Source organism: Prionailurus bengalensis, chromosome B4, assembly GCF_016509475.1.
Source record: "Prionailurus bengalensis isolate Pbe53 chromosome B4, Fcat_Pben_1.1_paternal_pri, whole genome shotgun sequence".
In the NCBI taxonomy this organism is placed as follows: domain Eukaryota; kingdom Metazoa; phylum Chordata; class Mammalia; order Carnivora; family Felidae; genus Prionailurus; species Prionailurus bengalensis.
This window is the reverse complement of record NC_057358.1, coordinates 70,558,986-70,573,557: the sequence shown is the minus strand read 5'-3', so window position 1 is coordinate 70,573,557 and position 14,572 is coordinate 70,558,986. Positions and strand designations below refer to the sequence as shown.

At 35.5% G+C, this 14,572-nt stretch overlaps 1 protein-coding gene across 1 annotated transcript in view; it reads left to right on the top strand.

Annotated features, from left to right (window-relative positions):
* The window catches only part of ADAMTS20 (ADAM metallopeptidase with thrombospondin type 1 motif 20), a 176,923-nt gene extending 162,960 nt beyond the window's left edge, over positions 1 to 13,963 (top strand). Inside the window, exons 38-39 of the mRNA XM_043563431.1 lie at positions 9,636 to 9,740; positions 12,364 to 13,963. Of these exons, the coding sequence (XP_043419366.1) occupies positions 9,636 to 9,740; positions 12,364 to 12,453 (195 nt within the window). The 3' untranslated portion in view covers positions 12,454 to 13,963. The remainder of the gene's footprint in view (positions 1 to 9,635; positions 9,741 to 12,363) is intronic.
* The last annotated feature ends 609 nt before the right edge of the window (positions 13,964 to 14,572 follow it).

Below are 14,572 nucleotides of genomic sequence, written 5' to 3'. Positions count from 1 at the left end.
AGAGTCTCTTCACACCTGTCAGAATGGCTAAATTTACAGCTCCAGAAACAACAGATGTTGGCACGGATGCGGAGAAAGGGGAACACTTTTGCACTATTGGTGGGAATGCAAACTGGTGCAGCCAGTCTGGAAAACAGTATGGAGGTTCCTCAAAAAATTAAAAATAGAACTAACCTATGACCCAGCAATTGCACTACTAGGAATTTATCCAAAGGATAAAAATATCCATCACGTTTTTAACCTGGTCTGAATCTATTGATATCACACTCAGCTCTTAGACTCCATTAATTGCTAGATGATTGCTATATTCTTTCAATAACATCTTAGAGGAGTAAATTACTCCATGGACTAATCCAACTAAATTCAAGCCCTCTGGCCAAGGTAGTATTATAGGTCAAGTCAGACCTCAAGAGGAGCCCTTCTTAACTGTCTCTTTCCTTGGTTCTCTCTGTTAAACTTCAATTTGATCTACCATTTTCCTTGTTGCTCTCATTGAGCTATCACCACTCCCTTTTTAGCTACGTGTCATTAAAATCTTGTTTTCAGTTGCATCTTTAGTCTTGAAATTCTCCTATTTCTTTCTCAAATAAGCTCATACTCCTTATAAAAAGCTATGGAACACTCCGACCTTAACATCATGACTCTATCCTAAGGAAAAAACTTTGCACTAGTTCTGTGGATCTAAGGATAGGGCCAACTTCTCAGAGTAACAATCGTACTTTTTAATAAGCAGGATCCTGAGTCATAGCAGTAACCCCTGCTCTTCTTGGCTTGCCCTTCTCAGCATAGAACCTCTGCCCTACCAGTGATTTTGAATGGGGATGATTGGAGCCTTGTGTTCTTGGCCAACCATGCCTGGGGTAGATCTTCCGTTTTATGAGTAGGGACTGAGTGGCCGATGGGAGCTTAGCTATTCTTATCTGTAATAGAGCTTCTGTGGCACAGAACTGCATGAAATGAGAATTGCTGGCAGTTTTCCCCTCCCAGGGAGAAAACTTAACCTTAACAGAATGCTGGAGAAATGGAGCCTTGTGTTCCTATCAAGACTAAAACTGTCATCCTGCTGAGGTAAGAGTAAAGGGCAGGTCATGGTTCAAATGTCATAGACATTCCCTCTTCTTACCCAGATATAGTAGATTTTTTGTGAATAAATATTTTTCCATTTGTTGTATAACCTTAGGATAATTTCTAGAGACCTTAAATGGTTGTTGTATTTCATAATTTTTATGAGTTATGGTTGTTTTGTCGAAGAGTGAGGCCACAGGGCTCCTCAAGTTGCCATTCCAGAAACACTTCCTCTCTTGGTCATATTTTAAAGGTAGATAACTTGGCAGAGAGGGCTCATATTCTCATTCAATCTTTGAAGCTGGATAGCTCCATGCATGTCCATTCTTCTCCTTTTCTCCTTCATTCATATTGGTCCATCACATAATTGGTCTACTTCCCAGAATGTGACTCTCTGACCCACATCTTCTATTCAGTTCTTTTCCCAGGACAGTCCTTACCTTGATGAACTCCCCCTTATGAAGCCTGACACTGTGTTCTAAAGTCTTCAGACACCTGTTCTAAAGTCAAGGATGTGTAATCTAAACCTTTTAGCATTCTCAGCAATTTTTTTTAATCCATATGGATTTTTTAAAATTTATTTTTTATTTATTTTTTTAAAGGTTTTTTTTTTAATGTTTGTTTATTTTTTTTTTTTAATTTTTTTTCAACGTTTATTTATTTTTGGGACAGAGAGAGACAGAGCATGAATGGGGGAGGGGCAGAGAGAGAGGGAGACACCGAATCGGAAACAGGCTCCAGGCTCTGAGCCATCAGCCCAGAGCCTGACGCAGGGCTCGAACTCACGGACCCGCGAGATCGTGACCTGGCTGAAGTCGGACGCCCAACCGACTGCGCCACCCAGGCGCCCCAATGTTTGTTTATTTTTAAGAGAGAGAGAGAGTGGGGGACGGGCAGAGAGGGAGGGGAACAGAGGATCTAAAGTGGACTGTGAGCTGACAGCAGAAAGCCTGAAGCGGGGCCTGAAACCACAAACCATGAGATCATGACTTGAGCTGAAGTCAGAGACTCAACCGACTGAGCCACCAAGTGCCCAAACTCCTACGGATTTTTTAGTAACACTTCCCTTTAACTAGAGATTATTAAATAAAGATTAAATAGAGATTATTCATTCTCAAATGATCAACCCATGTCAAGACTGATGAACTTTGTCCAACAACCCATCCTCCTTATAAGCTATATCATCTTGTCAAATACTTAATGTTATTAGAAAGAAGCAAATTGAGAATGCCACGTAGAGATGTGGGGAGTCTGATGCAAGGTCTCACAGATGCCATTACTTTGGAAAGGTTGCCAAGTTCTGGGAATCCAGTCTTTTTTTATTACATGTTAAATTGGGCAAGGTCAGGGTTGATGAAATGAAAACTAAATTCACAAGAGAGCTGATAGGCAATTAAATCATGTAACTGTCAAGTAGAATCAAAATTTTTATCTCAGAGTGCCTAGGTGGCTTATTCAGTTAAGTGTCCAACTCTTGATTTCGGCCTAGGTCATGATCTCATGGTTTGTGAGATCTTACATGCTTGGGATTCTATCTCTCCCGCCCTCTCTGCCCCTCCCCCTCTCATGATCTCTCTCACACACACACACACACACACTCTCTCTCTCTCTCTCTCTCAAAATAAATCAATAATCATTAAACACACTTTCTTCTCACTTAACTTTCCTAATGGGAAATATCTAACAGAAAGCTAATTATTATAAAGAGTATTTCTTTTTTTTTTTAATGTTTATTTTATGAGAGACAGAAAGAGAGAGAGAGAGAGAGAGAGAGAGAGAGAGAGAGAGAGCGCATGAGTGGGGGAGGGGTGGAGAGAGGGAAACACAGAATCCAAAGCAGGCTCCAGGCTCTGAGCGGTCAGCACAGAGCTCGATGTGGGGCTAGAACCCATGAGCCATGACACCCCAATAAACAGAATATTTCTTGTTGAGCTTGATATCTGAATAAGAGGCGTTAGCACAGTTAGGTTTTTAAATGATACTATAGTTATTTCCATTAATTTCTAACCCTTTATTTAATTTCTCTGTGACCCCATTTCTCCCCTATAATATCTTGAGAAAGTTATGTAGTTGTAAACTGGGCAATCCCATTTCATAGTTAGGAGAAGCAGAAATTCCATGTTAATAACCTGTCCAAGGTCCTTGAGAAAGTCAGAGGCAGAACCAGTATAGTAATAAAATATTCCTCTCTACTCATCAAGGTGAGATGCCTCCCTCTTGTAGTTCTCCAGGCATTTCTGGAATGCCAGATTTTATTTCCCAAATTAGATGTTAGCGAGCATAGATAGGTATGTGCTGTGAATAGGAACTTTACCTATCTATATTCATTCTCTACAATTCAACCGGCTGAGGTTTATGTTACCAAAAATACAAACTGTCCAGTATTCTTAGAGGTGTTCTGTCAAATATATAAACCAGATTCTGTGTTAAGTTATACAACATTTGCATGAATACTCTCCAGATGTTTGATGTCACAGAAAGAACTTATTTTGTTTGGGATTCATCAAAACCACATCCTCTGTGTTTGCATATGACAGGGCACTCTGGGACATGAATTCTAAAAAGAGAATGGATACATATGGCACTCTTTAGGGAAAATAAACTTTGCCACATTGCAATATAAGATGAAGTTAAGGAGTGTGATGTGACTTTAGAATACATATATCAAAAGTGAAGTAAAGGAAAACCTTTGATACTTTTCAAAGAGCCACAAAAATGGGACGATAAAACCTAATGTGTATCTCTTTAGCTGTTTTATAATTAATATTGATGACACAAGAGCAAGAGAAATAACTACATTCAGCTAGTGCAAGTAGATCATGGCCAGCATCTATTTTGAGAATTCAGAACCAGTCATTAAATGTTTCAAACATGTATTTTTTACCATAAGGTTACAGAGTTTGATACGCATCCAAAGATCTACCTTTTTGATTATATTGTTTAGATTATCCCTCTCCTTATTTTTGCCTGCTTGATCTGTCTTGTTACTAAAATGGTATATTAAAATTTCCTATTGGGGGTATCTATCTATCTATCTATCTATCTATCTATCTATGTCTACTTGTATCTCCTATAGTTTTATTTTATAAAAGTCACTGTGTTACTCAATTCATAATATTCGTGGGTTATTTCTTCATTGTAGATTATGGTTTTTAGTATTTATTTGTCATGTTTTCCTGATTTAAGACTTGAATTCTACTTTGTCCCTTAGTATTATTACCCTTCTTCTTTTCTTATGTTCAGATTCCTGGTATTTTTTTGCCCATCCTTTTAATTTTAGCTTTTATGGATCACTTTATTTTAAGTATGTCTCTTACATACAACAGATTGTTGGGTTTATTTTGCAAGCCTTTTGGAAAATTTATTCTTTAAATACATTTTATACCCATTCACATTTTAAAAAGTTATAGAGAAAAATTACCTTTTTTTTTTTTTTTTAGTATACAGTTTTAACATATGTACAGATTCACATTACCATCAGTATAATCAGCATATAGGGCAATTCCAAATCTTTGGACCTAACTTCTGGTAAACACTGAACTGTTCTCTGTTGCCATTGTTTTGCCTTTGCTGGAATGTCATACAAATGTCACATAAATGGAAAATACAGTATATAATGTTTTAAGATTGGCTCTCTTCACTCAACATAATGCCTTTGTGATTCATCTGTGTTGTTGCATGTGTCAGTAATTTGTTCCTTTTGTATTGCTCTGAATTATTCTATCATATACAAGTTGTACAGTGGTCCTATAGTTTGTCCACTCATCCATTGGAAGAATGGGTTGCTTATAGTTTGGGGAGATTATGAATAGAGCTGATATGCACATTTGTGTGCAGGTGTATGTGTGAACATACATTTTCATTTTTCTGGGATAATTACCTGATTAATGGGATTGTAAGGTCATAGGGAATGTGTATGTTTACCTTATAAAAAACTACCAAACTGTTTTAAAGAGTAACTGTACTATTTTGTATTCCCACTAGCCAAGATTAAAGTTCTAGTCGCTTTGCTTCCCTGTCAGCACTTAGTATTGTCAAGTTGTGTTTTCTGCCCCATCATGTTCTGTGGAATCTCATTGTGGTTTTAATTTGCATTTGATTCACAGTTAAATATGTTAAATACTTTTCATGTCCTTATTGGTCATCTGCATATCCACTTTGGTGAAGTGTTTTTTCAAGTCTTCTACCCATTTTAAAAATTGGATTGTTTATTTCCTACTGTTTAATTTTGAGAGTTCTTTACATATTCTGGATACAAGTCTCTTGTTACATAAGATATTTGCAAATATTTTTTCCTGATCTGAGCCATAGCTTTTCTTTCAAGTGTCTTTCACACAGCAAAATTTTTAAATTTTAATGAAGTCAAATTTATTACTTTTATCCTATATGGGTTGTGCATTTAGTTTCATATTGAAGAACTCCTTGACTAACTCCAAGTGACAAAGATTTTCTCCCATGTTTCCTTCAAAAATTTGTATAGTTTTATAGTTTTACCCTTAGACCTGTGGTTGATTTTGAATTAATATTGTGTAAAATCTAATGGATTTTGCATGTAGACATCCACTTGTCCAAACACCATTTGTTGAAAAGACAATATTTTCTCTACTTAATTACCTTAACACCTTTGTTAAAAATCAAGTGGACCTATTTTTGGTCCACTTGTGGGTCTATTTCTGAACTCTATTTTGTTCCATTGATCTACCTATCTCTCCAACACAGCAGTGTCTTGGTTATGATAGCTTTATAATAAGTGTCAAAATAAGGTAGTGTGGGTTCTTCAAGTTTATTCTTTTTAAAAATTAATTTAACTATTTTAATTTGTCTTTTCATATAAATTTTAGAATCAGTTCTCTAGAGCTACAAAAATTCTCCATGGAATTTTTATTGCAGTTGCCTCAGATTATAGATCCCTTCATGATAAAATATGTACAACACATTTTAGAATTATCAAACTATAATGATGTAATAAGACCACATGAACCAACCAGTCAATAAAAGAAGTAGAACATTAAAACTTATGTCTACCTCCATAGTTCTTCTCTTATATCCACAACTACTTTTTCCTTTGATGCAGTCAATTAATTACTCAAGACATTCCAATTTGTTGAATTATTGGATATTTGAATCACCTTCCACTTGTGACTTTGCTATTAGAATTTTACATCTTATGGCCGCCTCTTCTAAAAAAGGTTGAGAGTAGAAGAGGAGGTAAACCTCATACTACTTTTAAAACACAAATTTTTAGCAGCTACATTGAACTAATTTTTTAAGTTAAAGGTTAGGTTTAAGGAGGTATACATTTTACTCTTAAATAAAAATATGAAACTAATATAATTAATTTATCCAATCATTTATTCCTTCTGAAGTCCCATAAGAACATACCAGTACCTTTTTTATACACCTGTAATTCTCTACAATGCATTACATTTATTTATATACATATGCCATTTTATTTTTCCCCCTGTTTAGTAAAATATAATTATCATAGAATATTGCATTAGTGTAAGGTGTGCAAGATAATGATTTGGTTATGTATATATTGCAAAATGATCACCATGGTAAGTTTAATTAACATCTATCACCTCACATAGTTACCACATTTTTTTCTTTGAATGAGAACTTTTAAGATCTACTCTCTTAGCAACTTTCAAATACACAATACAGTGTTGTTAACTGGAATCACCATGCTGCCCATTATATTCCCAAAATTTATCTTAAAATTGGAAGTTTTTATCTACTAAAGACATAAATAAAGCTCATGAAAATTAGTCTGGAGAAATGGAGGAATAGATATTTCTAGACCAACTGATTGTGTCAATGACCACCTAAGTCTGTCAGTAGTCAGTCATTTTTTTCCTTTCATTTTCAGTGTATATACATTTGAATGCTTCCAAGCAACCTTGAGCAGGAGGGTAAAGAATTAAGGAAAGTGTAGAATGTTAGGCTGTGAAAACACCGAATGGCCTGCTGGGGCACTCAGTAAGTGGCTTGTCACAGGAAACCTACATCACAGAATATACGTCTATTTTTAAGGAGTTTTGTTTGGTGAGAAGCCTACTTATGAGTTAATGTGAGATGGAGATATTCAATGCAAAACTTGTAGCAGGTTGACTAAGAATTAGTTATTTACTGGGGCGCCTGGGTGGCGCAGTCGGTTAAGCCTCCGACTTCAGCCAGGTCACGATCTCGCGGTCCGTGAGTTTGAGCCCTCGCGGTCCGTGAGTTTGAGCTGATGGCTCAGAGCCTGGAGCCTGTTTCCGATTCTGTGTCTCCCTCTCTCTCTGCCCCTCCCCCGTTCATGCTCTGTCTCTCTCTGTCCCAAAAATAAATAAATGTTGAAAAAAAAATTTTTTTTTAAATTAAAAAGAATTAGTTATTTACTAATATAAAATACCAAATGTGTCTAGTATTTGCCAATATAAAATACCAATGTGTCTAGTATTAATGTCATTCATTATCATGGCATATGAAAAGTTTATATGTGTATTTGTGTATTCATGTGTATGTAATGCTAAAATTTAATATTTGTAATGTTGCACTTAATTTATCCATTCAAAAACACTAAGCCATATTCTGGGCTCTGAGAATACAGGAATGAAACATATAGGTCATATTCTAAATTTATAACCAAATGATATATGTGATATATTTTCTTTGGAATTTATCTAAACATTAGTTCTCTTTCAGGGAAATTCTGTATATATCAAAATTATATCATAAATGTATTTGAATTTCTATTTTGATTTTAATTAAGAAATAGCTTAGACTTGTTAGCAATAAACTAAATTGACATATAATTGTTTTAGCAATAGTAATAATTCACATTATAATTATATTTGAAATCTATTTCATCTTTGCCTTCATGACAAGATACTATTTTCAATCACATAATGTAACTCCTAATATTTTATCACAGTCTTGCTCAAGATTCATGCATCTTAGGCTATGGGATATAGTGATGTAATCTAAGAAGATCACTCTGAATCTATGTGTACATGGAACATTGGCAATAAGCTTAATTAGCATTAATTAATTCTACTTTTGAATGTGTAATTGTGTACTGCAAGACATAAATGTGCCCAAATTTTATCCAGTTTTGTCACACATTTTCTCAGTTAACAGATATTTAAGGTTTAATATTTAGCAAAGATAGTCTGAAATATTTTGACATGAAAATGGTTCTTGTGTCTTGAAAAGAATTAGATCATAATGCCACTAGGGGGCTCACAGACCATGTGTGTAAATCCTGTGGCATCATACACTTCAGGGCACTTTAAAAAGGGATGTAATAGCTGGGACAATAATATTACACTGACTAGTTTTGTGTAGGGGGTTAAGAAGTAACATTTTTATGGCAACAGAGAAAGTCACATTAACAGGAGAGTCCAGAAAATACATTAAACAGGTGTAATTCATCAGAGAAGTTAGTAAGAAGAGGTCAAGAATAGAAATTGAAGAGGTATACCTGGGTGACTCAGTTGGATAAGCGTCCTACTTTGGCTCAGGTCATGATCTCGTGGATTGTGGTTTGAGCCCTGTGTAGGGCTCTATGCTGACAGCTAGGAGCCTAGATCCTACTTCGGATTCTGTCTCTCTCTCTCTCTCTCTCTCTCTCTGCCCCTTTCCCGCTCATACTCTCTCTCTCTCTCTCTCTCTCTCTCTCTCTCTCTCTCTCTCTCTCTCTCTCTCTCAAAAATAAATAAACATTGAAAAAATTAAAAAAAAAGAAATTGGAAAAATGTGAAAGTCTAGCATTAGTCCCTGTGAACACCCCATCTCTTAGGACTTGCCTATTGCTACAGGGACACGAGCTCTAGCTGTCAAGCCGTGGAGTCCTAGGGTTGGACAGAATTACTTTTGCACAAATAACATTATATGGTATTGATTCAGATGTCTCATATTGAGATTTGTTTGTAATCAATGTTTAAAAAACTTTAGCTGGTTCACTTCCTTTAGAGTAAGATTATATCAATATTATTTCATTTTTTAAAGAAAGACCCTTGAAAAATAATTCGAGGTGTTTCTTATGTAATTCAAATTGAGGTGCTTTTATCCAAGAGCATTCTGTTTTTTTAAGTTTTTTTTTTAATGTTTATTTATTTTTAAGAGAGAGAGACAGAATGTAAGTGGAGGAGGGGCAGAGACAGAGGGAGACACAGAATCTGAAGCAGGCTCCAGTCTCCAAGTGAGCTGTCAGCCCAGAGCCCAACAAGGGGCTCGAACTCACGGACTTGGACTGCGAGATCATTACCCGAGCCAAAGTCAGATGCTTAACCGACTGAGCCACCCAGGTGTCCCGAGCATTCTTTTTTTCTTTTAATAATATTATTAAATGTCTATTTATTGATTTTGAGACAGAGATAGAGAAAGAGAGGGAGAGAGAGAGAATCCTAAGCAGGCTCCACTGTCAGCATGGAGCCTGTCGCCAGGCTCGAACTCAGAACTGTGAGATTATGACCTGAGCTGAAACCAAGAGTCCAATGCCTAACCAACTGAGACACCCAGGTGCCTCCAGAAGCATCCTTAAATATTTTATTAATTCCACCTATTTTGTTTTGTTTACAATCTAGGGACAGTTCAGCATTAACTTGGCAGGAACTGGGATGAGGATATCCAGCACAGCAAAGTGGCTTGCTCAGGGGAGTTATGCCTCTGTCATCATCCACAGATCACAAGTAAGTCCTGCTGGACCAAAATGCCTGTCTGAAATACTGTGCTGTGAACTGGAATTAAAGGACCTCTACTTTAGAGTTATAAAGTTAATGACTAATGAGTTATTGCATATATGAGGCATGTTACATATAATGGGGCATAATATTAATCTAGGAAATAATGAAACTGGGTTCATTGTTATTAATGTACATGTGTTTTTACGTGCATATAAATCCATGTGTAGGCTACAGATCCTTGAACCTGAAATATCAAATGCCAGGGCATAGAGATTTTATCTGGCTTGTTTGGGGCTGCTGACTTGATATGCCAGTACTTCAAAAAGAGGTAGTGCTGTTAGCTATACTTTAATTATTAAAGATGTGGTAGTTTTAATATTTCAAAGTGAGGAGTATATTTTTGGTTTATTTACCTCAGTGCTTTGATTCAGTGATGGGCGTGGTGTTAAAGCCATTTGTCGTTTAACATCTGTTCTTTATAGTTTCTCTAAGAATTAGGACTATTTTTATGAGTGTATGCATATTTTCCTCTGCCTTTATCTAGATAACATCGTACTTGGCTTTTACTGTAGCACACATATTACATGTAGAACACATTTAATTTGCTCATACACTGCCCTGGCACATACCCTTTATGAGATGGTTCCTGTTACTTCCGGTTACCATGTCTCAGATAGCAGGACTCTATCTACAGTAAATCATAATCTGTAAGTGTTTTCACCTGTGTTACTCATAAGTCAGCACCATCGACAGCCCCTGCCCATTCGATTTTAGGGTTTTTCTTTCTTTTGATAGAAGTTACTTTTGTTATACTCCTACTTGTATCAATATTATTTGTAAGTGAAACTCAATTTTCTAATATTCATAGACACTAAGACATTCTGTTTCTGAAGACTATGCAACTGAGTTTTAATGAACACCTAAAGAATTTAAATTTTTATCATTTCTGCCATTTGGGTCAGAAGTAGGCTTTTAGAACAAATGGCTATTTTTAAATTTTGATTTGGCATATTTAGGTCTAATCCCGTTTGGTAGAAAGTATGGGAATAAATGAATTACTTGAAGTATATTCTGAGCAGGTCTCAGTGCAAAGAGCTCAATGAAATATTTCACCTTATTTATCCAGCTTTTAGATATCTTTTTGGTATTGTAAAGAGACCACCAGTAGGTGTGACTATTTAGTAGTCATTCCTTTTGCTTCTTTTGAAGTTCCATTGTAAAGCTTAATTATTTAATCCACTGAGAATTTCGACCTTGATCAAAAATGTTGCATATGAAAGCATTTCCTGAAACCTGAGGCCTGGTGTGAAGCTGAGATGGGTGGAACCCACACTTACGCATGAAATGCAAACCTCTTTTTACTTGCCAGGACATTTTATCCAGATTAGCTTTTTACTTAAACAATCTGGGGATAAGAATGTATGTATATGAATGGGAATTTTTACTGCCATTCCCTTCTTCTCTGCTTACTTACATTCTTGACAGTTAAAAAGCTTCTGAAAGAAAAGACAACTTAAAAACCCCTGATCTCAAAACATTCTTTACCCCAAAATGTTCTAGGAACTCAAAGTTTCCTTCTCTGCCCTCCCTTTTAACATGAAAAACAAAACAAAACAAACAAAAAACCTTATTTTCTCCAGATACTCATATAGGAGCTCAAACTATTTTTTGCCTCATCCTATTAAAATGTCTTCAGTCTTTTGGCTTTTGGTCAAAGATGGAAAGCAGTCTAGAGAGAACATGCATCACACCCCTCTCACCAGCCTCTGTCTACCTGTTTGTCAGTGAATGGTTCTGCTTTTCTTAAAATAGGTGGAAAAAAAAAAAAGAAAAAAAGAGAGGAATCTCCCTTCTTAGTCCTTTTCTAATTACAATTACTGCTTTTAGTCCATTTTTATCCATTTTATCACCCTCTCCCCTTCTATACTTTTCTTCAAACTGTGTTTGTAATACTTCTGTGAGATGTTTAAGGTTAATGGGGGAGAATAGGACTTGTCAGTTAAGGTCAAATTCGTATAATATATTTTTTATTTAGCCTATGAGAAGCTTATGTAAAATCATGTAAATATCAGACAGCAAATTGGGAGAGTTTTTAACAAGCTCGCTGAAGCAAATAGACACCTCGATAAAAAATATGTAGTTTGATGGGGCGCCTGGGTGGCTCAGTCGGTTGAGCGGCCGACTTCGGCTCAGGTCATGATCTCGCGGTCCGTGAGTTCAAACCCCGCGTCGGGCTCTGTGCTAACAGCTCGGAGCCTGGAGCCTGTTTTGGATTCTGTGTCTCCCTCTCTCTGACCCTCCCCTGTTCATGCTCTCTCTCTGTCTCAAAAATAAATAAACGTTAAAAAAAAGTTTAAAAAAAATATGTAGTTTGAGATGAATTCTCTAAATTTTAGTGTGGATTATAATCAAGTAGCTAATATGAATCTCAGATTATCCAGTTCCCATGACCACAAATTTCAACTAAGCCTGAAACGGTATGATCTTTGACCTCAAATGTAATTGTTATAGGAAACTTTGGCTAAATGATTTCAGCCCCATGATCCAAAGCATTTGCTCTTTCTGCCTGTGTGCACAGATACCAGCTCATGTATGGTTATCCTATATTTCTGCCTCTTCCTATTTTCAGGATGGAACCAAAGTCTACGGGAGATGTGGAGGGTTCTGTGGAAAGTGTATTCCTCACATGACTACTGGTCTCCCAATTCAAGTAATATGAACATTCAGAAATGGGAAGTATGAGGAGGTATTCTCTGGAATATCTGCGAATAACCGGTGCTCGTCTCTTTACTCTTCCCTTCCTGAGATTTCCACATCCAAAATGTCTGTGCCTTTTCTTTTCCTTTTCTTTCTTTCTTTTTTTTTTTTTTTTCCAGGGTGCTCATCAGGGAATCAAATCACCGCTTAATTTTTCCAAAGCCTTCCAAATAAGCTTAACATATATATGATTCTAATCGGGATCTTTTTAAAAGGACACAATAATTTATGGTAGAATATACAGATATTTGAATGAATTATACCAAGGTGATGTTGCTGTTAACAAACAGCTTGGAATGGATTACAGTTATATTATACCTATAATCGTACATATAAATCTACTCAGTACTGAATTGTACAATGAAATGTTTATTCTACTTGTTAAAATGGCGCAAGTAAATTTTAGGAAAATGAATTTATTTAAAACAACTATAAACATTATTAAATCTGTCAGGTGAATAGCAAATCCATAGTCACATCAAAAAGTACATAGCCATTATACTTTCTACTGATACAGCTTAGATACCTTGTTTTATATTTCCTTTAATTTTTAATTGTGGGTTATGGTGCTTCAAATAAAAAAAATTATCCTGGAAATGCAGTATACTTTTATATTAAAAATGTATGCTTGGGTTAAATACAAATATGAAAATTTGTGGGTATAACACAGAAGATATGATATAGTAGAATTTTACTTAAAACACCTACCTCTAATTTGATTGTACATACAAAAGCAATATGTTGTTTTTATAATGTTTATATTCTGTCTCAATAACTCTTATATATGTATATATTTACTCTGAAAGATCTAGTTTCTCAAAAACTATATACCGTATTTTATTAATCAAATAGAGAAATGAGAATAATTGAAATTTTGGAAATCCCATTTTGGTAAACAAAATTATGTTTACATATGCAAAATTTTTATTAGAGATGTTCAAGTTATTTTATATCTGAGGTTCTCAAAGCCAAAGCATAAAAGATAGTATACAAAAATTAACTATTCATGGGTAAATTCTCAGATATTTAGAGATTTTTTTCAGGTGAATAATGTGTGTACTATATAATAATGTGATTTTAAAAGAATCATAGACAAATAGTATTTTCCTATGGCAACTTCTCTGTAAACCAAAAAATGAATCTACTAATAGATTTTTGCCAGGAAATAGTTAGTATACTAGTTTTACCCACAAAGTTTTTTTTCCCCAAACATTTATTATTATTTATTTTTTCCCCAAACACTTTTTTCCCCAACATATATTGTACCATATAAGGTACTAAGGCTATTTGTGCCAGTGTGGTTAGATAAACGTTTAGGGATCTCTGTATCAGAAGTGAAGTATTTTGCACTATGTGCCTTAAACCAGTTACAATCATTAATACAAAATGTGTAACATTTTCTAGAAATGTTTTCATTCATAATTAAAATCTTACAAACATTTAAATAATAAACATATCTGTGTGATACATTAGCATTTTGTTTTCGTTTTCCTTACATGCAAAAAAATGAGTCCTCCACCAGAAGTCTATAACCCTAAAACCACTCCAGAAATTCCAAGAATTTTTATTTTAATTGTTGCAGTTGGGATGGAAAGGGCTCCTATCCTGTGTATACCCTTCTCGTGGCAGAGGGAATATGGGCAGGAAGTGACAAAAACTTACAATGCCTTTAAAAGCTTCTGTTTATACAAGGGATATCCATGTCTATTCACATTCAATTGGCCAAATTAAATCATATGACCCAAATCCTAGTCTCTGGGACAGGGAAATATATTCTCCCCATGGGCCAAGATTGCCAGGCACAGGCAAGTGGGTGAGGGCCTAGAATTCTCTCCCGGGGCGGGGGGTGGGGGGGGGGGGGAGCAGGTCCTTGTAAACAAGAATACATTTTACCCATCCATCTTCAGCCTTCCTGGAAATTGTCAAAGTACTATCCAAAGCAGTTAAATCAATTTAAATTACCACTGGCCAGGTGTAAAAATTTTAGAGTATCCATTGAGTTTGTATTTTGAGTATCCATTTAGAGTATCTATTGAGTATCCATTTAGAGTATCACTGAGGAATGACAAATGAATTTTTTT